The 21,873-nt window shown below is 37.1% G+C and overlaps 1 protein-coding gene across 2 annotated transcripts in view; it reads right to left on the bottom strand.

Annotated features, from left to right (window-relative positions):
- Nucleotides 1-21,873, bottom strand: part of HLTF (helicase like transcription factor) — a 53,233-nt gene that overhangs the window by 27,677 nt on the left and 3,683 nt on the right. Inside the window, exons 2-14 of one of the 2 annotated variants that reach the window (XM_045295018.1) lie at nt 21,023-21,230; nt 17,909-18,075; nt 13,739-13,872; nt 13,141-13,238; nt 11,397-11,471; nt 11,058-11,249; nt 8,689-8,784; nt 7,288-7,360; nt 5,877-5,967; nt 3,874-3,953; nt 3,735-3,779; nt 2,345-2,434; nt 1,992-2,086 (exon numbers count right to left, since the gene is read on the bottom strand). In XM_045295018.1, the coding sequence (XP_045150953.1) occupies nt 1,992-2,086; nt 2,345-2,434; nt 3,735-3,779; nt 3,874-3,953; nt 5,877-5,967; nt 7,288-7,360; nt 8,689-8,784; nt 11,058-11,249; nt 11,397-11,471; nt 13,141-13,238; nt 13,739-13,872; nt 17,909-18,075; nt 21,023-21,230 (1,444 nt within the window). The remainder of the gene's footprint in view (nt 1-1,991; nt 2,087-2,344; nt 2,435-3,734; nt 3,780-3,873; nt 3,954-5,876; nt 5,968-7,287; nt 7,361-8,688; nt 8,785-11,057; nt 11,250-11,396; nt 11,472-13,140; nt 13,239-13,738; nt 13,873-17,908; nt 18,076-21,022; nt 21,231-21,873) is intronic. The other variant, XM_045295019.1, reaches the window with a different exon arrangement.

Genomic DNA, 21,873 nt, shown 5'->3' with positions numbered 1-21,873 from the left:
GGAAAATCTAACTCCCAAAACTCAAATGTTTAAAAGGAAAATGTCTTGTGTCCCTCATAGCTGCTAAAAATGAACTGTGGTTTTGACATTTCAATCAAAGAGCATAGAATTCTTTGAGGAAGGGTTAGAGGGATGAAAGGCTGTCTTCTAAAGTGTATGGACCTAGATGAAGACGATACTGTGACAATAGTTACATATTTGTTTAGTAAAGGTATCTATGATTTTGTAGTAATACTTGTTGATTTACTCTCATGTAGGTGGGTGGCTGTGTATACAAATAAAATAGATGCCTCTATTTCCAAAAAGAAGATACCAGTAAATAACATTCTGAAATCCAGAAGCAGTATGTGGTAGAAGTGGGTTTAGTACAAATATTTTACTCCTTTAACTGGATTATTTTCATAGCGTAAAGAAAAACCATGCAAAAATAGAGGAGCCCTGGTGGTGGTGTGGTTCTGTGTTGAGATCCACGTGGTAGGTAGTTCAAAACCATCAACAGCTCTGAAGGAGAAGACTGGGCTTTTTCTACTCCCATTAACAGCCTCAGAAGCCCAGTGGGCCTCTGCGAGTCAGCATTAACCGATGACAGTGGGCTTGGGGGAGATTGCTCCAAGTCACTTAGTTGAGGGTTATTATAGAAATGGCTTAAGAGACTGAAATTCCAATCTTGACCATAAATCCCTAAAAGCCCAAGATTTTGTCCATTTTCTATACAAAGTTTACATTACCCAAATCATTTTCCAACTAAAAAATTATAATAAAATGCTGATTACCCATTGTTAAAAAAATATCTACCATTTCTATCTCCATTAACATCTCTAAACCTCATTTTGAAACAGGGTCATTCAAGTACCGAAGGATTGTAGAATATATCACTCAAGAAAACAAAGGATGATGTGGTCAGAATGTAAAAGGGAAGAGAAAATCAACTAGGACGCTTTCTTGTTCTAAAAGGAAAATGACACACTGATTACGCTAACTCTAAAAGGCTGTGCAGTAGTTTCTCTTTTTAAAATTAATAAAGCAAAAACTGTTTAAAGAAAAAAATCTTAAAACAACAAAAACCACAGTATGTTTTATAGCAATGCCCATGGCAGAGACCGAATAAGAAAAGACGGGAAGGTAAACTCTCATATATAGGCTAAAGTATTGCTCTCAAAAAAACACAAATAAATAAAACAAAAAATAAAACGACCTCTGTGATCAGACAGTTCAAGCCGGGAGAGATAGACAGGTAATCTTGGAGGTGGCAAAATTGAAAGCTCACATCCAACAGTCTTCATGTTCAGAATGTTTCCAACAGGCAATATTCATTATAACATGCAGCTTGAAAATCAAACTGGGAAAACAAAACAATCAAATTGTTCCTTAAACGAAAGAGGCTCCATTCCAGAGTAATTTTAAAACAACAACAAAAGATCAGAGAAGAGGGAGTCACAAAATTTTCTGGTGGGCCGTCTTAAAAATACAGACTCCAAGCTAAAAATAACACTGCAGAGTACATCTGAGCTCTATCATTTACTAAACAGGACGGCCTCAGGTAAGTTTCTTCTCGTTTCTCAACTCGGTCATTAAAGAAAAAAATCATCATAATTATGAGGATTAGAGTATATGAAAAGAGCTCAAGAAAAACCTCATTAAATGTTACATATTTGTACAAGATACAATAGTTACTGTTAACTTTATCCTCAGAAAAGGGCAATCAACAGTTAGTTTGCACTTAATGCTGGAGTCTGAAACAATCTTTCCCACTTTGGAGAATAAAAATGGTCAAGGCAGAAATACAAAATAAACTAATGTTTTATTTTCTCTATTAAAAAAAAAGCTTACCTCAATTCAGCATTATCCCAATTTACCTAATAATTATTTGAACTCAGGTATAAAATGCTGATAAATCATAATTCCACCAACAATTGAATATATAACAGAATACTTTCTTTTAGAAGACAAACATAAATTAAACCACGTTGTTAAAGGGTTTTGAGACTCACAACCCAGTTGCTTAGCACAGAAAGTGGGCAGACGATTAATGTTGTCCTTGCTTTCTCTTCAGCGTGCGTTCTCTCTGCATCCTCCACAGGTGCTCCTGAAAGAATCAATCATTAACACAGCTTTAAAGGTGCCCCCCCCCACAAACATATATGAGGGTCAATAAGGAGATGACACTAATGTGCTTCTATGACACAAGAAATTATAAAGAATTAAAATTAAGTGGGTAAGCTTATTTTAAGTCATAAAGAATAATAGGGACTTAATAGGGAATTAAATTATTTTTAACTAATAATTTTAATTAAAAAACAAAAAAATACAACTAAAACCTAAAAAAAAAATCAGAAGTACTGACCCTTTTTCAATACTTTCTTTTTTGTTGTCAGCATAGAAGAAGAAAGTGCGCATGCGAACTCTGAATCCTCTTTAATCTTGGAAGATCCTGCTAAAGGAAAACCAACAAAAGCACTGGTATTAAACACATCCTCTCTTCTAAGGTACTCACACTAGGACGGCTAGGAGAGGAGCACGTTCACATTCTGCACGTTAAGTTACGCACATCACTGAGCCAGACATCTCAGCAGCTATTGCTGGCCCAGAGGACTGCTGTGGACTCATGGCAGACTGAGGGGCAGAACGCTTCTTGTTGTCCGGGGTCTTAGAAACTGGACAGGGAACTGCCCCATGGGGCTTCCTAGTATGTAATCTTCACAGGAGCAAACCAGCACTTAATTTACTGAGCAGATTGAAGCTTTGAACCTTTGAGCTCATAGCCAAGGAATCGATCACTGCGTCACCAAAGCAGACCATGCAAACTGATCCTGCTCTAGGGGAGAAACCTTCACCAAGAAACACGGTTTGGGTTTCTGATGTGAGGCTTATCTAAAGCCAGTGGCAAACAGTTAATTTCCCAATTCAATATAATGTCTCAGTTAATTAGAAATATATGAGAATATCAAAATTTGAGGAAAAGTAAATCATATTTTAACTCAAAGAAAAATTTGCTTATTACATTTGCATGTATGTAATATGAATTAACAATGAATACTATGAGAACACTCCCCATCTACTTTTCTAATTAGCACATATCCATATTAGGAGACCTGGTACAAGGTATAATGATTTAAGTGTGGGGCTGCACAAATCGGTGGTTCAAACCCACCAGTCATTCCATGCAAGAAAGGTGAATCCCGTATGGATTCACTATGAGTTGAAATCAAATTGATAACAGTGGGTTTGATTTTGGATGTATACATATACAAATGAAGTTTTTGTAAAGTCATTTTATTAATCGAACACTTCTTTTTAGGAAGCCCTGGTGGCATGGTGGTTATGCACTGAGTTGCTGACTACAAGGTCAACAGTTTAAAATCACAGTCACCCCACAGGAGAAAGAGAGGCTTTCTACTCCTATGCAGAGTAGAAAACCGTTTGTCTCAGAAACCCACAGGGACAGTGTTACCCTGTGCTATGAGGTTGCTCTGAGTCACAGTCAATTCCATAGTACTGAGTTTATATTTTCATTTCACACTAAGTTGTTTTAACTATTACCTCTTACATCTTAACTGAAACCATTCACTCTATTTACCTCATTCATTTAATTCACTTAATACTCTGCTGAGCTGCAATCTATCTAAAGCGAAAGTAAAGAATTCAAAACAATAAAAACACAAATGAATGTAGTTTTACTTTGGTAATTTTCACTATGAATTATTAAGTATTGAGAAAAATGCATTAAAATATACCTTTACCCTTGCCTTTAGTCTCCGATTTTGCATTTTTCAGTTTGCCTAAAAACAAAAGCAAAGTAAACATAACAAAAGTCACAATAGGAAATCAGTATCTAGGGCACAGCATCAAATTAAAATCCCATTTCAAAACTACCTTTTGTTTTCTGCGGTAATTCACTTTTTTCAAACTCCTCTGAATCACTGGTTTCTGTATACTTGTCAACGGTTTTTCTTCTAAAATTAAGCACAGTGAAATTTTTTACCAACCCACAGTAAAATGTGATATAAAACTTCAAATTTAACAAATGCCTTGTATTGTCCTGATTATATTTTGAAAAAATTTTCAAAGGAAACCTTTTCTCTGATAAAATCAAATAAGCTAAAGCAATTTGCTTTTTTAATTAGATGCATTCACCATACAAACTACAGTAATTTTTAAATTAGAAAAATTAAGCCATTATTAAAAGATAGTCCTTTTATATTGATTCAATATTTAATAATTAAGCTAATATTAGAACATTAACTCCCAAAAAGGCTATTAAGCAAAAAACCAAAAGGCCCTAATGTAATTCATTCACAATAAAAAAAGTATGCCTGGAAACAGTACATCACAGAGGTTAAGTGGCTAAGAACAGTGGACCGCAGAGTCAAAATTACCTAAAACATCAAATCCCTATACCATTACTTGTTTACTATATAACTTTAGGCAAGCTGCCTAATTTTCTCCTATTTCCTCATTTGGAAAATAAAAATAAAAATGCAATGAACCATATAGGACAAAATGTGTTAATATATGTGAAACCTTGCATAGTAAACATGTATACAGAATAAAATGTGCATTAGCTATTTGGGTTTTTCCATATAACCACCCACTTCCAATCAAATCAATTCCAACTCAATCCTGTCCCATCCTATCGTGACACTGAAGGGCAGAACAGAGCTGCCCCTTTGAATCTCCAAAACCGTACATCTTCACAGAAGCAGATACACTCATCGTCCTCCCACGGAGCAGCTGGTGAGTTCAAACCAACGACTGTGGGGTTAGCAGTTCAACAGGTAACCCACTAGCTCTTTTACTGCCGTGTGTCCTTTACTCTGGTCCTGGACACTTCAGGTAAGAATGAGTGTGAGGGTGCTATGAGTCAGAACCAACTGGACAGAAACTGAGCCCCACCGCTACCACCCAAAAACGCTGCTAGCCAAGTCTCTGGTCAGTTCAGAGTTGTAAGAGCTGAGCTCTACAGGGGAGGTTTTATGCTCAGTTTAAATGGATGCTAATGACAGAAAACGAGTAAGAGGCACTTTTAAGATGTCTGTTGGCCGAACAGCTAAGAGAGATCCAGATTCGAGGTCATATTTACAAATGTTAATAGTGGAAAATGCAACAAAGTCCAATTTTTTAAATTACTTCAAAGAGTAAATGAAGTCTATATTTGCCACAGGCCAGATTCAAGGTGAGACCACAGGGGAATTACATGGTCTTAGCTCTCCTTCTAGTCTAAAGTTAACACTTTCCATCTGGGCAAGCAGTTCCAGTGTAGCAGTGGTTCAAACACTGGGACATCTGAAAGGTTAGTGGCCCAAGCTTATCAGCTACTCCATGGGAGAAACATGCTTCCACAGTGACTTACAGCCTTAGAAATCTATGAAGCAGTTCTCTGCCCTCCGGGGGCATGATGAGCCAGCATCAACTCATTATTAGTGGGTTGTGTTTTTTGGATTGGAAAACTGTCTTATTTCCAATAGAAGTGAAATGAGACAGAACTAAAATCTTTGTGAAAACCATCCAATCAATATTCCTAAGATCTCATCCTCAAAATTTATTAAGAAATCTCTCCTAAAATACCAAGAAATTTTTAAAAACACAAGAGCTAGCTATGTTGCTAGGTGAAAAATAGAAATAAACACGATAGAAAGGTGAGAGGTTACTGAGCATTAGAAACCCTAACATTGTACAGATCACTATGCCTCTTCCTGAGCAGTCAATGAGAACGCCCCACCTCACCCTTTACCACAATGATTCTCCAAGTTTCAAATAACAAAATGATGTTTGAAAAAACGATGTAACAGATTAAATGGTTATTATGTATATGTATACACATATATATGAAAATGGAAGTATAAGTAAATGTATATAATGAAACTATACTAGTTTACCTTTTGGGGCGGGAACAAAAATAATCTGACATGGAAGGTTCACTCTTTTTCTTGATATCTGAAGTGCTGGATTCTTTGCTACACCTGGATCCTTCAAAGAAAAAGATAAGCATTATACAGAACATTAATAAGTTGTCTTATGCTAGCAGCACTGTTTTCCCCAATTCATCAACTAGCTACTATCTCCTAATCTAGGATTATCTCCCTAGAAAGTTCTTTAATTTCTTATGATGCAGTCAGTCTCATGCAGGTAATGCCCACAATGGCTAAAATTCCTGAAGTATCAAAACTGAGGGGAAAAATCAGAACCACAAAGTAGCAGTGGTACAAATCTCAGCTGTGGCCTTCCATCATGCAGCCGCTCATACAATCTCCATCCCAGCTGCAGAACGACTCTTTGCCTCCATTCCAGCCCTGTCCCTACATCACCTTAGTCACTTCACACAGCATGTGTGGCAACATACAGAGGTGTCCCCTTGAAGTGAAAGGGGAGGAGTGCGCCAGGCTTAGGCTGGGAAGGACAGAGGAATCAAATATAACGGTGCAGTTACACATTCACAGGAGTACATTTTAGTGTCCACAAAATGGAATGTAGGTATTAAAAAAATCAGATGTCATTTTCCATAATTTTCCTGATACCCTCATCTTCACCCCCTTCGATATCTATAATTTCCTTCAGCTTTACTCTACTTCCTTCTGATGGAAGGATGGTCCCTCCGGGTATGTATTTATTCTTTTAATCACATTTCCTCTCAGAAGTCAACTAGTAAACTTTTTTCATTTGTATCCACAATCTCTTCCTAGAAATTTATTTTCTATAACAAAAGAACAAAACTCTCAACTTTATTCTCCCAACTATTCATTTCTTTCTAACTTATCGAATATTTCCAATTCTTCAGCTACTACTATCATGAAAATATTGTCAGTCTGACACTGCGCTGACCAATTTTCAGAAGTTAATTTTATGAAGATCAATTTAACTGCTAGAGATGTTTTTATTCTCTTCTGGTTTTAAAATTTGGCTCTAAACTACCTGCCTTTCTAGCTTTCCCCCACCCCCCTTCTAGCTTTATCTAGCAATAGATCACTGCCCATTACATTATAAATAACATAAATTACTCAAAGATCCCAGAATAAAACATGCTCTGTTTCTTCACCGCCTTTTCATGGGAATTTTTGGAAAGTGCTCTCCCAAGACTCTGATTAGTGCGCTTTCACCCCATGCAAATACTGGGTGAAATACTTCCTTCCTGAAGACAAATTTCCTTAATACAACTTTCGTGTAAGACAACTTTCCTTCGTAGTCCTCATGAAATTCTTCAGAGATACTTTCACGTTTTCTGTAGCACAAAACCACTAGTGAAAAAAAAATCTAAATCAAACATTGGGTCACATTCAAAATTGAAGTTACCTTTGATCAGTCCATCTGCCTTTTCCCTGGTACTGTTTCCTTCCAGTTTCATAGATTCGTTGTTAACATGTTCCTGAAAGCAGAGGATAGTTCATATAAGACACTACTGTCAGTTTTACATATAATGAAAATCCACCTCATTTTATATTTATTTTGCATAAAACAACCAAACAAAAAAACAACAGTTGCTCTACAGCCCATTCTAACAGCAACCCCACATTTCAATGCTGCTCCACCGGACTTCTGTGATTGTGCTATTTCTGCAATAGAGTTCTTTCCAGATCTTTCTTCCCAGATACCTCAGGGTGGATTCGAGTTGTCAAACACGCATTAATAGGTCATCACTTCTCTATTTGTGTGCTCAGGACAGGGACTCCTTAACATAACAAAACTAAAGACGACTTAATCTGCTACTCCACTCTGTCTGGAGCACATCAGTAGAATGAATTAAATGAAAAAAATGCATAAATAAATGTATAAAGAAAAGGACACAAACTGTTGCCTATTCAGGACAGAGAATGACGTAGCTAACTGATTTAACTCCCAAAAGAAAAGAACAATGAAGGAAATTACACTTAAGTGTTCAAATTAATGAAACAACCACCTCAGTTAAGTATTGGCAGGTAAGTGATATGCAGCCTCACTGATAAGTCAGCCCTAAAAACAGCTTTCCAGAATATTCTAAAAGGAGGTTTTATTTTTTTAATTTTTTTTTACAGTTAAATTATTTAAATATAATTAAGTATACACATTTTATGTATAAAAGTATACGTTGAAGAGTCAGCTACAGTCACGGCAGGAGATAATTATCACCTTTAATATTTTTGATAGACAATGATATAGTTATTTAGAAGGCTTCAAAGAGTTCACAGAAAACAGAATTAAAAGATAATGGAACTTACTTTATGAAGCCCTCCTCATCATATATAAACATATACAATAAAGTCTCATCATCCTTGGAGGTATGCTTTATAATGATGGCATAAGCAGTGAATTAGCAAGTAAAGAAAAACAAATTGTAGCAAGTAGACTAATTCAAAAATATGAAATTTCTATAAAATGAGAACTCAAAAATCCATTTATAAATTGGTTGCGTATTCTTCAAGTGTCTGTGGTTACATAATATTAAATTTTATGGTTATATCATAACTTAAACTCTTTATCAAGACAGATTTCTAATATTTCTGCTTCTCAATGAAGATTAGGAAGAGTAAAAAAACTTGGGGAATTTCTAATAACTAAGTAATTTCCTAGAAAGAGTACTATGTTAAAGATAACACATTCCAGTTCTTAACACATATTATATAAATGCTAACTATTACCAATATTTTGGGCCCATATTTTATGACAAAATTAACATATTACATAGACACTTCAAAGAATAAGCATTTACTATTTTACCTTCTTCAGTTGATTCTTCTTCATTCTTTCAACAGGAAGTGGTTTGCCATCATGGAAGTTGGTAAGAATTACAGCAATAGCTGTAAGAGTTTTGCCCTTTAAAACGTTTTGAAAAACAAAAGGTCAGGATACTGGAAACCCAGTCAGTATGCTGAAAACATCCCAAAAATAATTTAAAAATAATTTAAATAATTTAAAAATAACCAAAACTGAATTATCAGTCAAGACCATAAAGTATAATAGTGCTTATTACATAACATGCATATATTAACTGAAAATCAGTACTGTGTTAAGTTAGAAAATGTTTTCCTCATTGCCCTAGGAAATATTGACATAAAACTATGAACATCAGGATTTTTACTGAAACACTGTTTTAAGACTTCACTTAGCACTCTGAACTATTACTTTATCAATAAACTACTTACCATAAAATTCAGAGCTAATTGTAAATGAATTAATTTTGCTATACAAGATTATCTTAACAAGCTGTAACTTCATCAATAAAGCATTAAAAGACATTTATTATGCATCTCTTATAAGTGACAACATTTTTTACAGTACTTTCTGCAGCTAAGTTTTTATGTACCAATGCAAAAGTCTCTAGTAACTTTTATGCAATATAACCAGCAAAGTAAGATCTATAACTTTCTGGGGACTCTCAGAACCCTCTCGGGGTCATATGAAGTCGAAAGTATTTTCCTAATACGGGGGGCTGGGTGAACCTTGCCATCAAGGTGATTCGGACTCATCTCACAGAGACCCCATAGGACAGGACAGAACAAAACTATGTGCTGCCCGAAATTTTAATCTTCACATGAAAAAGTTCATGGAAAACATTATAAAATGCACAAATTTCAAAAAAATTTGCACCAAAATAAACGTGGACTACATAAATTGCTATAATACATCTGAACAGGATCTAGTATGAGACCACTAAAAAGGGTAAGAAATTAATTTGAAAAAGGGCCCACCAGAGCAAAATGAATTCTGCTAAAACGGAAACATCAACAAACATCAAATTTCTGGTGGAGCCTTGGTGGAAGAATGGTGTTTTAACTTCTTTATGAAAAGTTTATGAGGATAACGCCCCAGATAAATCAGCAGGTGACAAATGATTAAATTGATTTAAGTAGGCCTAATCATATCAATTTGCTGGGGGGGGGGGGTTTCATCTTTAATCATTGAAGAGGATCAACAATTAATAACAGAAATACCTAAATACACACATACCTCAATGGGTTCCACTTACGAAATTCTGACTGAAATATTACAAGCTGATCAAACTTTCTGCAGGATGAATACCAAAAACTGTTGCACCCAGATCAGGTGCAGACAAGAGCAGACTTATCTATGGAAATTGTAAGTAAGTGGGATCCCTGGAGCATATATTTTAAATTTTTAACATGAGATGAAATACAGTTTTACCAGCTGGACCCTGAAGGCAAAGCACAATAAAAGTAATGGTTCCACCAAGACGCCAAAGTGGTCCAGATAGAAGAGAAGCGGATTATCCAAGAAGGAAGATAATGGCAACAGGTTTTTGGATGCTCAAGGCATTTTGCTTCTTGATATTCTAGAGAACCGAAGGACAGCAAAATGTGCTTATTCTGATGAGTGTTTGAGGTAGTCAAAACAAAGACTTGCGGAAAAGCATTACCAAAGTTTCTCACCATGGTAATGCTCCTGCTCACTCCTCTTGCCAAAAAAATACTATTTTGCAGGATTTTTGAGAAGAACTTATTAAGCATCCATGGTTTTTTTGTTTCCTAATCTTAAGAAAAAAAATCCCTTAAGGGCACCCATGTCTCTTGTGAATAATGTAAATAAATAAGACTGCAGTGGCAAGGTTAAATTCCAGAACTCTATGTTCTCTAGTGATGAAATGCACTAAACGGCTAGTACCAGCCCATACAAAAGTGTCCCAACTTCGACGAAACATTGTTAACAAATAATGGGTTTGTTGATGTTACCTTAAATCAATGGTTTTTAAAAATTATTTTCTTCCCTTGTACAATAAATGCTCTATACATAACCTATAAAAACAAAAGCTCTTTAGGGTCCTCAATAAATTTTAAGACAGATTTAAAAGTATAAAACCTGCTGGCCTAAAAACTCATAAAGAACTCATGACTGGTTGGTTTCCTTGAATTTTAAATAACAAAAGCAATTGAAATTTATATATTTATATCATAACTGTTACTTAAATTATTTTAATTGTATCTTAACCAAATCCCCTCCACCAAAAACAAACAAAAAAACCCAGTTTGGTTTTTTTTGTATTATTTACATGAAAATCATAGATGAAATTACATTTTTCAATAAAAATAAAATCTAGCCCTAAGCAGGATTAAAAAAATAATTTAAATTACCAAACCCATATCATCAGCTAAAATTCCTCCGTGAACATTTTCTGGTCGGTACTTCTCAGAAAAATTTGTTATAGTGTTATAATATAGATCATCCCGCTGTTCCCAGAATGGTGGAAGGTCTTGACTGTTTTCCCGTGAAACCATCCAAGCTAGTGCTTGCTTTTGATGTGCAAGTAATGGTGTTTCGATAGCCTATAAGTAAAAGAAATGTCACAAAGAGAAACAGAATATTTTCCGCTTTTCAAATGTAGTGTGAAAAAGTTGATCTTATGATAGAAAATAGAGATGAACATATTTTAAAATTCCAAGTAGTTTTCGATAAAAATAGTGCCTCCATACCTCGGATGGTTCCATTTCATGAGTTTTATCATCTTCTTTCAAATCTTCAAACAATTTGTCAAATTCTGTTTTAAGCTACAATAAACAAAAACCAATTAAAGTAATAATTACATTTACTTCGGGGTGCGGTCAAGTCGGTTACGACTCACAGCAATCCGATGTCCAAACACCACTGGGTCCTGTGCCAGGCTCACCACTCTCCTTATGCTTGAGCCCATCCACGTAACACCAAGTGATTTAAAGTCATGTACACACAAAAGCTAAGAACTCCTCTTTGGAACAGTGTACTGAACACTGAAGGAAGAATGAATTGGTATTGTAAGTGTTAAGAGCTTAAGAAGTTGCAGTTAACAAAAAATATAAAATGGAAGTTTAAGTCTTGGGCTTCAGTAATAGTTCTTTAACTCATCAGCCTATATATAACCAGATGCATTTGAATCTTTCAAAAGTAAATGGCATTCCCTTTTTGTTACTGCAATAAAAACTTACTATATTCTAACAGATCAGCCTATATATAACCAGATGCATTTGAATCTTTCAAAAGTAAATGACATTCCCTTTTTGTTACTGCAATAAAAATTTACTACATACTACAAGATATTAGGGTGATTTCAGTGATATACTAGTTGATTCTTTAACTGAGTTCAACTTTATGGTAACATGTGTTTTAGTGATTTATAAATTAGCACAGAAATATGCAACAGCCATCTTTAAGAAATTAGGTCAGGTCTAAAAAGTCAGAAGTTAATTGAGGTCTGCCCATGACCAGACAAGGTTCACCACCTTCCAACAAGGATTGAAAAAAATTTGATAAATACAATTAGGAGATAAAAGCACTAACAGTAGTGAGTAAAGATTATGTTTTTTTCACACTTGAAGACTGATTAGACTGCGTTATTTTATAGACCTCTGTTTTCAATGCGCATGACCACGTTCCGATGCAGCCTAGCAGAATCTTAGATTACAAGAACTATAAACAACGCTCAAGATTTGATGTTAATGTTTTAGCACTGCATCTACCACCTTCATAATAAAAGTTTTAAGAATTTTTATCCCCAATTGTGAAACTTTCAAACAATACAAAAGCATTTCAAGCAGTCATCTATTTATAAATATGTGCATGAAATATAGTCCTTATCACTGCCTGCATTTCACACCAAACACTGCAACTGCACCATTTTACAAACCAAACCCTAACCAAATTCCGTCACTGAGTCAATATCAACTCATCTTAACCCTACAGGGGTACATTCCTATAATAACTGCCCATGAGTTGCAGAGACAATAACTCTGTGGGAATAGAAAGCCCTATCTTTCTTCAGTGGTTGCTCGTGGTTCTAAACTGCTTACCTTGCAGTTAGCAGCCCAATGTGTAGGACCCCACAATGCCACCAAGGCTCCTCTTAAAAACTCACTTCCATGGAGTCCAGGCAGACTCGACAGGGCCCCTGCGGGTTTCCCAAACTGGAACTCTTTATGTAAGTAGAAAGCTTCGTGTTTCTCCCACAGAGTAGCTGACCTTGCAGGTAGCAGCCCAAGGTGTTCCCATTTTGCCACCAGGGCTGTGCAATATGTAATAGAGACTGAAACAGCACCAATACGTAACATGTATTCTATCTATTCAACAAGCCGTTCATATAATTTTGGAATATGCATGAAACATACATATTTGCCTTACCCTTTACAACACCAGGCTTCAGTATTGACAATTCACATCTAAATTACAAAATAAAGAGAAGCACACCTGTTCAGTTGTCATCTGTACTGCAGCGAGAACTGGCATAGTATAGCTTGGGCCCGCTCTTCCAGCATCCCAATTATATTCCAAACTGAATCCTAAAGCTAATAATTTATCAAATAAAGACAAAATTATCAATTAAAATATGTTTTCCCCCTACTAATTAATAAACCTGCATAATAAACTACATTCTCTTCATGATTTTTTAAAAGCTAAATCATAAATCATTCAAAATGAAAGTAACTTCATATTATCTGAGAAAAACTCCTACAAGTAATCTTTTTATTCTTGTCTATAATTTTTCAGACTTTGCAACTCAAGATTTAGATATTAATCCTGAAACAAACTAAAGGATAAACCCCACCCTGGAAGAAAACATTTATTTTGCAATTTCCAGCGAACTTCTAATTATTTTAAAATTAAGTAAATCTTGGATTTCTGTATTTGAGCGCTCCTTTAAAAAGTTATAATTGAAAAAGATTTAAAAAGTTATCACTGAAAGCCCAAATTGAACAACCACACTCAAAGTGTTATTTAAGGAATAAAGGTTTTATAGTCCTCTGCAATCTTAGAATATCAAAATAACAACAAGCTCTAAACTTACTTTTTGGAGGAGGAAGCATTTTAAATCCATGTTTCTTTAACTGGTCTACAACTGCTTTTTTATTTTCTTCTTTTCCCCAAAAAGCCATATGCAGAGGCATGGTGAAAGAATTGTTTGCACCGAAAGGAACAACCCTATTTTACATAGAAGAAGAAAAACGTGGAAAATTAGACGTTATTCTTGTTTAACATCCATGACAACTGTTACATATTCTAGCTTTCTATTCACTTTTGCATGGAAAAGAAGAACTCGGTTTGGTAGACTAGAAAAAGGAAAGTTAAAGGACAAGGTTTAGAATCTACAACAATCAGAAAGAATGGCCTTTAAGATCTCAGCATAAACTGAGGAAGTGGAATAAAGTTTATTTCTCAGCATAAACTGAGAAAGTGGAATAAAGTTTATTTCTCAAAATAAACTGAGAAAGTGGAATAAAGTTTATTTCTCAAAATAAACTGAGAAAGTGGAATAAAGTGGTTACAAAATACAATGATAGCCTGTGACCACGAGTGTACAACTGGTAAAATAGTCTGAAAGGAAAGAGCAGTGTTTCACAAAGTGGGTGCTGAAAGTCCTAAGGGGTGGTGGTGAGGGTGGGGCTGGAATGATGGGGGGGGGGAGCTCCAAAAATCAGATAACTACACTTTATTCTGGATTATGAGCTATAGTACAAAAAATTTTAAATTCCAGGAGGATTCTGAGTAACCCCACCACACGCACACAAAAAGGAGGCTTCAGGCCAAGGAAGTTTGGGACCCTATAGGATAGCTCTTATTAACAGAACCACTGAATTCTGCTGGAAGAATGTGAAAGGCTTCTCAACTACTTCTGATTCAAGATTCATTAAAAGTTTATTCTCAAAATATTAAAAACTTGATAAATTTTAAAGGAGAAAGCAATTAAATGAAGACAGAGCTAAACATTTATCATTAAAAATCATCTTTTCGCATCTTAAATGTTGCAGATCATTTGAGATCACAAATACCAATGTCTACAAGAAAAAGGTAACTGTAAAGAGGCCAAGAGTTTAAAAGGAAAAAAAAAGTGTGATGAAACTGGAAGCGTGTGCCCCATCTAAAACAGCAGCTGCTCCTCTGCTCCAGGTCATGCTTGCTGGGAATGAGGGACAGTAGTCCCAGACCTCTCACCTGTCAAGAAAAAGTTTTTGTAAATAATGTTTTTATCGAGGAAAATTTTAATATATAGAAAATGGGAAATATCCTAGTATTTGAATACCAGGATGAATAAGTTTTAAGCACTGAGCAAGGTGAAACCCAGCTACACATCATCCCAGACTACCAGTGTATAGCTCCTTATTTAAACACTTCCATATCCTCAAGTCTATGTGACCCATGGTTTTGAAATTTGTATCAATTTCCTACTGTTTGAAGTAGTCTGTATTTCTCCAATAAGGAAGTGACGATACTTGTATAATGGCTGGAGTAGTGGAAACATGAGAGAAAATGAATGAAAGCAATTACTAAATATATACTAAAAGTATGGTGTTAATGGGTCTGAGGTGGAATTGATTGTACATGATAAACATAATGTCACTATATTGTACATATAAAAAAAGATGAAATGCATGTTTTGTTATATATTTATGACAATTTTTTAAGATGTTTTAGATTACCTAGACAGGCTGTAGAAAGGATCCCTAACAAGTTCACAAAGATAACGAGAGCATTGGGAAAATAACGACTCGTTAAGACGCACCCGTCCAGGACTCCTGCTGCCAGACCAGAAAATTGGGAGGGAAAGAGGGACCAGACTTAAATCCGGTGTTCCAGGATGCAAGTGCAGCCTGCCAGAGGGGAGCCAGTGAAGGGGGCTGAGGGCTGGGCCCCAGTCCCAGCTACATGGGCAACTGCCCCTCCCCCCAGAAGAATCTACTTTAGAAGACAGCACTGAAGCTGCAGCTATGGGAGAGAAACATGTCTGATCAGAGCACACGGGAGCAAATGAATGTGGAAGAAGAGAGTGTGGAGCACATCCTGGCCCACCAGGCCTGGAGGATGATATCCCTGCTCCGAACAGCCAATGCACAGAGTGGACCATATGGCTGATCCCACTATGACGCTGACCCATGGCCCTACGGGGAACAGTGGAGACTCAGTGTCGGGATTGGCCCAGTCTGATCCAGGAGACCAAGACAAAGCACTAAAGGCATGAGGCAAAGCAACAGGGGGGAAGGGGAGTGGGGATCTGAGCAGGGAGCTCCTAAGGGAGTGCAAAGGATAGATTTTTGGGGCCAGAGCATGTCACCCCATCAGACTTGACTGGAGGACACGCCTAAAGGTCAAAAATCAGACCTTGATCTATTTACATACTTTTCTTTCTTTAAAATTTTTTTTTCTTTTTTTTAAATTAATTTATTCTTTTCTGGGTTATTGGTTTTCTTTTTTGTTGTCATCCTTGTGTTTTCCTTTGTCGCTTTGTCTTGCTATGCCTTGTTTTTTGATGCGTCTTATCTCGATAGAGATAAGACAGGCTGGATGAACAGTCTGGAGGAGAAAACAACGGGACTGAGGGTTCCAGGGAGGACATGGAAGAAGGGGAGGTGGGGAAAAGAAGGTGGTGTTGACCAACCCAGGCACAAAGGAGCAACAAGTGATCCAAAATTAGTGGCAAAAGAGGGTGTGAGAGGCCTGGTAGGAATTCAGCAAGGGCAATGTAATTCAGAAATTACTGAAACCCAAATGAAGGCTGAGCATGATACTAGGACAAGAGGAAAGTAAAAGGAAATAGAGGAAAGAACTAGGAGGTAAAGGGCATTTATAGAGGTCTAAATACAGGCATGTACCTATGTAAATATATTTATATAGGATGGTGGGGAAATAGCTCTATGTGCATATATTTATAGGTTTAGTATTAAGGCAGCAGATAGACATTGGACCTCTCCATTCAAGTACTTACTCAATGCAAGAACACTTTGTTCTATTAAATTGGCATTCCATGAAGCAACACCTTCCCGACATGACTGCTGAAGATGAATGTGAGCATAAGCAAATGTGGTGAAGAAAGCTGATGGTGCCCGCGGCTATCAAAAAATATAGCATCTGGGGTCTTAAAGGCTTGCAGGTAAACAAGCAGCCAACCAGCACAGAAGCAACGAAGCCCACATGGAAGAAGCACACCAGCCTGTGTGACCATGAGGTGTATAAGGGACCAGGTAACAGGCATCAAAAACAAAAAATCATATCAGTGGGTGCCCACCTTCCCGATATAATCACTGAAGACAAATGTGCGCATAAGCAAATGTGGTAAATAAAGCTGATGGTGCCCGGCTATCAAAAGATAGCGTCTGGGTCCTTGAAGGCTTGAAGATAAACAAGTGGCCATCTAGCTCAGAAGCAACAAAGCCCACATGGAAGAAGCACACCAGCCTGTGTGATCACGAGGTGTCGAAGGGATCAGGTATCAAGCATCAAAGAACAAAAAATCAAATCATTGTGAATGAGGGGGAGTGAAGATTGGGGACCCAAGACCCATCTGTAGACAACTGGACATCCCCTTAAAGAAGGGTTGTGGGGAGAAGACGAGATAGTCAGGGTGCAGGGTAGTAATGATGAAACATACAACTTCCCAAATACTTCCTCCTGCACGCCCCTCCCCACCCCCCACCCACTATCATGATCCCAATTCTACTTTACAAATCTGGCTAGACCAGAAGATGTATACTGGTACAGAAAGGAACTGGAAACACAGGGAATCCAGGACAGATGATCCCTTCGGGACCAGTGTTAAGAGTGGCAATAACAGAGGGTGTTGGGAAGGTGGGGTAGAAAGGGGGAACTGATTACAAGGATCTACATATAACCTCTTCCCTGGGGGATGGACAACAGAAAAGTGGGTAAAGCAAGTCGGACAGTGTAAAATATGACAAAATAATAATAATTTATAAACTATCAAGGGTTCATAAAGGAGGGGGGGTGGGGAGGGAGGGGGAAAATGAGGAGCTGATATCAAGGGCTCAATTAAAAAGCAAATATTTTGAGAATGATAGCAACAAATGTACAAATGTGCTTGACACAATGGATGTATCAATGGATGTATGTATGGATCGTGATAAGAGTTGTACGAGCCCGCAATAAAATGATTTTAAAAAATAACATTAAAAAAGGTTAACTACCAGCTCACAATTATTCAATCTGAACTCTCAAAGTACATTACCCTTCAACTTGTGCCAATTTGTTGTCCATGATATAGGCCAAAGGAGCTGCAAGATCTTTCTTTACATGGCCAACTTGATTTCCATTCACATTGTTAACTTTAATCGCATTCTTATCATAGGAGTTAGTCGGCTCTCGTTGTAAAGCAACCATTTCATTATTATTCACCTAAAAAAAATTAACACAAGTTATTCTTAAGTCATATTTTACTTGGGATTTCTATGTACTTTTAAATGTTTACTGCTAAATATTTTATGTATTTTCTTAGTCAAACTAAAAATTAAAAATATTTACAATTATTGTTTTCCAGTGGTTTGTTAATTTACATTCATTGGGAAGAAATTCCTTTTAACTAAAAGGTACAGTAAAATTTAAACTGTACAGTTTCACACTAAAGGTTCCAAAACTACAATTTGTAAAAAATAATCTAGAACTCACTGCCACTGAGTACATTCTGACTCACAGTGACCCTGAAAGGTAAAGCAGAACTGTCCCTCTCTGTGAAATTCCAAGACTGTCAATCTTTACAGGCTGGAAAGCCTCCTCTTTTCCCCATCGCTAATCTAACGCACTATCTTCAAGTTGACTCTGACTTACAGAGGTGACCCTTCAGGACAAGGTGGGCCCCTATGAATTTCTGAGACATTAAGGAAGCAAAAAGCCTTGTCTATCTCCCACTGGAGCGGCTAGTGGTTTCAAACTGCTGACCTTGCAGTTAGTGACCCAACTAATAAGCACAACACCGGCGTTCTTTTCCTTAGACCAATGGTTCTCAACCTTCATACTGCCACGACCCTTTAATACAGTTCTTCATGTTGTGGTGACCCCCCAACCATAAAATTATTTTCATTGCTACTTCATCATTGTCATTTTGCTACTGTTATGAATCAGGCAACCCTTGTGAAAGGGTCATTCGACCCCCACAGGGGTCACAACACACAGGTTGAGAATTGCTGCCTTAGACTAAACATGGATAAATGAAAGCCTTATGCACCCGTTCCAACTTAACTCCAAATTCAACTTAACTCTTTCACATTATCTCCTGCTTTTTGTTGTTGTTGAAACCATGTGTTTTCAGTAATGGAAGCCATTATGAATGAAATAAGGGGGGCGGGGGGGATTTCCCGGTAATAGATTCTGATAGTTATGGAGAGACATATGTCCCAAGGAGGTCTCTGGTGCTGATGTTGGTGGAATGAGGCCATATCTTCAGATTCATGCCACAATACAGGCCTTTACTGGATGGCAGCAAACACTGAAAGCAGTTCAGTTTGTCACTAAATTCCAGAGGTGGAAAATGTTAAGTGAGCACTACTGGGGTAGGGACAGAGGAATGGCATGCATCCAAAACAGTTCATGGAAAACTTTTGGTTATCTTTTAATTCTATTTTTCTACAAACTTTTTGAAGCCCCATGTGTCTGTTACAAAAGAATTAACAATACGCAGGAATAGATTTTGGGATTCCCTATATTATTCTATTACGTGTTAAATTTTTCATAATAAATTAAAACAAGGTCAATGAAAGGCACACCAGACCAATACAACAAAGAAAACTACTGATCAGAGAAAGTTAGGGGTATTCCCTCATCTGTGGGTACACACACACAAAAGACATTTTAAAAATAGACATAGGGGGAAAAGGCAGGAGTCAAAGGTAGTCTTTATTACTAGAAGAAAAAGAAAATATCTGTAGGAATAGACAACACTCCTATCTAAGAGGAGCTGATCTTCCATAGTTAAAAATATTACACTTCAGTTTGTTATAAGAGAAAATAAATGTCTTACCTACCTCAGAGATCAATCCAGACAAAAGTGTTTTATATATTGTAAGCATAAGAATATTAAGTCATTTAAGATGAAAATGGAGCAATCACTGAAGACAAGTGGGTGCATAAGCAAATGTGGTGAAGAAAGCTGATGGTGCTCAGCTATCAAAAGATATAGCGTCTGGGTCTTAAACAAGTGGTAAACAAGTGGCCGTCTACCTGAGAAGCAACAAAGCCCACATGCAAGAAGCACACCAACCTGTGTGATCACGAGGGGTTTATAGGATCAGATATCAGGCATCAAAGAACAAAAAATTCTTATCATTGTGAATGAAGGGGGGTGCGGAGTGGAGAACCAAAGCCCATCTGTAGGCAACTGGACATCCCCTTATGGAAGGGTCTCAGGGAGGAGACAAGCCAGTCGGTGCAGTATAACACCGATGAAACATACAACCTTCCTCTAGTTCTTTAATGTTTTCCCCCACTACCACTACCATGATCCCAATTCCACATGACAAATCTGGCTAGAGCAGATTTTGTACACAGGTACAGATAAGAGCTGGAAACACAGGGAATCCAGGACAGATAAACCCCTCAGGACCAATAATGAGAGTGGCAATACCACAGGAGGGGAAGGGGAAGGTGGGGTAGAAAGGGGGAACCAATCATAATGATCTACATATAACCCCCTCCCTGGGGGGTGGACAACAGAAAAGCGGGTGAAGGGAAACATCAGACAGTGTAAAATAAGAAAAAATAATACTAATTTATAAATTATCAAGCGGGAGGGAGGGAGGGTGAGGAATGGAAGGAGGGGAAAAAAACATGAGGAGCTGATACCAAGGGCTCAAGTAGAAAGAAAATGTTTTGAGAATGAAGATGGCAACAAATGTACAAATGTGCTGGAGACAATGGATAGATGTATAGATTGTAGTAAGAGTTGTATGAGCCCCCAATAAAATGATTTTTTTTTAAAGATCAAAACGGGGCATTTACACAGGACAAAATTCAGAGAGTTATAGGAAAGAGAAACAGGAAAGAGTAACTAATGATGCGCTAATAAGAATGCAATGGATAAGTTAAATTAAAATGGGTATGAACTGTACAGTGTAAGACTGATGATCTGCTCTGTAAACCTTCAGCTAATTCACAATTAAAAAGGGGTTTTTTGTTTTAAAATAAAGAATATTAAGTCAAAGCAGTTCAGGTAAGTCTCTCCCTCAGTTGGATTTACTCAATTAAAACAAATATAAGTATTAGCTGCACATATTATAGAATCTTTTATATTCTAGGTTAACGCCATAAATACATCATCACAATTTCACTAAATAACTACTGCCATACTTACCACTCCTGTGTAATAACGTAGTCCAACCACATGACCTCTTAAAGTTCCAAATAAAACAGAATCTAGCTCTTCATCACTAGTTATAAAGTCGTCTGGAGGGATGATATCTTGGAATTCGTAACGAGGAAAGAAAGTAGGATATGAAAGGCGTGAAAAATTTCCAGGGGCTCCATACTGGGCAGTCTGCAAGTACTTCCAAACAGGATCTCTATTAAAACAAAAACAAAAAACAAAGTCACTATAAACAAGACTATTCAGCCACGCACTTTTCCAAGAGCAGATTAGTATTTAATAGGTCATCGTTCTCACACCCTAATCATATAGCAAATGAAAGCTGGCAGTGAGCACTTTCTAGAGGCTGTTCTGGTCTTAGGAGGAACTGGGGTTGGGGAGCTTTCTTTCTTTCTTTGTTAAATCGTACAACTGCTATCACAATCCATAAATCATATGTTGTACATATGTTGTTGCCTTCATTCTTTTCTAGACATTTACTTTTTGAGCCCTTGGTATCAGCGTTTTCCCCCTCCCTCTCTCCCCTCCCCTCATAACCCCGATAGATTGTACATTATTATTTTCTTCTCTCACACTGAATGTCTCCTTTCCCCCATGTTTTGTTGTTCTTCTCCCTGGAGAGGGGTGTATAGTTGTGTCCATCATTGCAACCAGTTCCCCCTTTCTCTCTTCCTCTTCCCCCTACCCTTCTGGTATCACTATTCCCACGCCTGGATTCTGTGTGTGGTGAGCTCGCATCCCTTTCCATACCTGTGTACACATTCCAGTCTACTCTGAATTGAGCAGCAACACTGGGGTCAGAGTAGTGGGGGTGAGGAAGCCTCAAGGAACTAGAGGAA

Source organism: Echinops telfairi, unplaced genomic scaffold, assembly GCF_000313985.2.
Source record: "Echinops telfairi isolate 266 unplaced genomic scaffold, ASM31398v2 ScPeMD7_4225;HRSCAF=4972, whole genome shotgun sequence".
NCBI lineage: Eukaryota > Metazoa > Chordata > Mammalia > Afrosoricida > Tenrecidae > Echinops > Echinops telfairi.
This window is presented reverse-complemented; position numbering and strand designations above follow the sequence as displayed.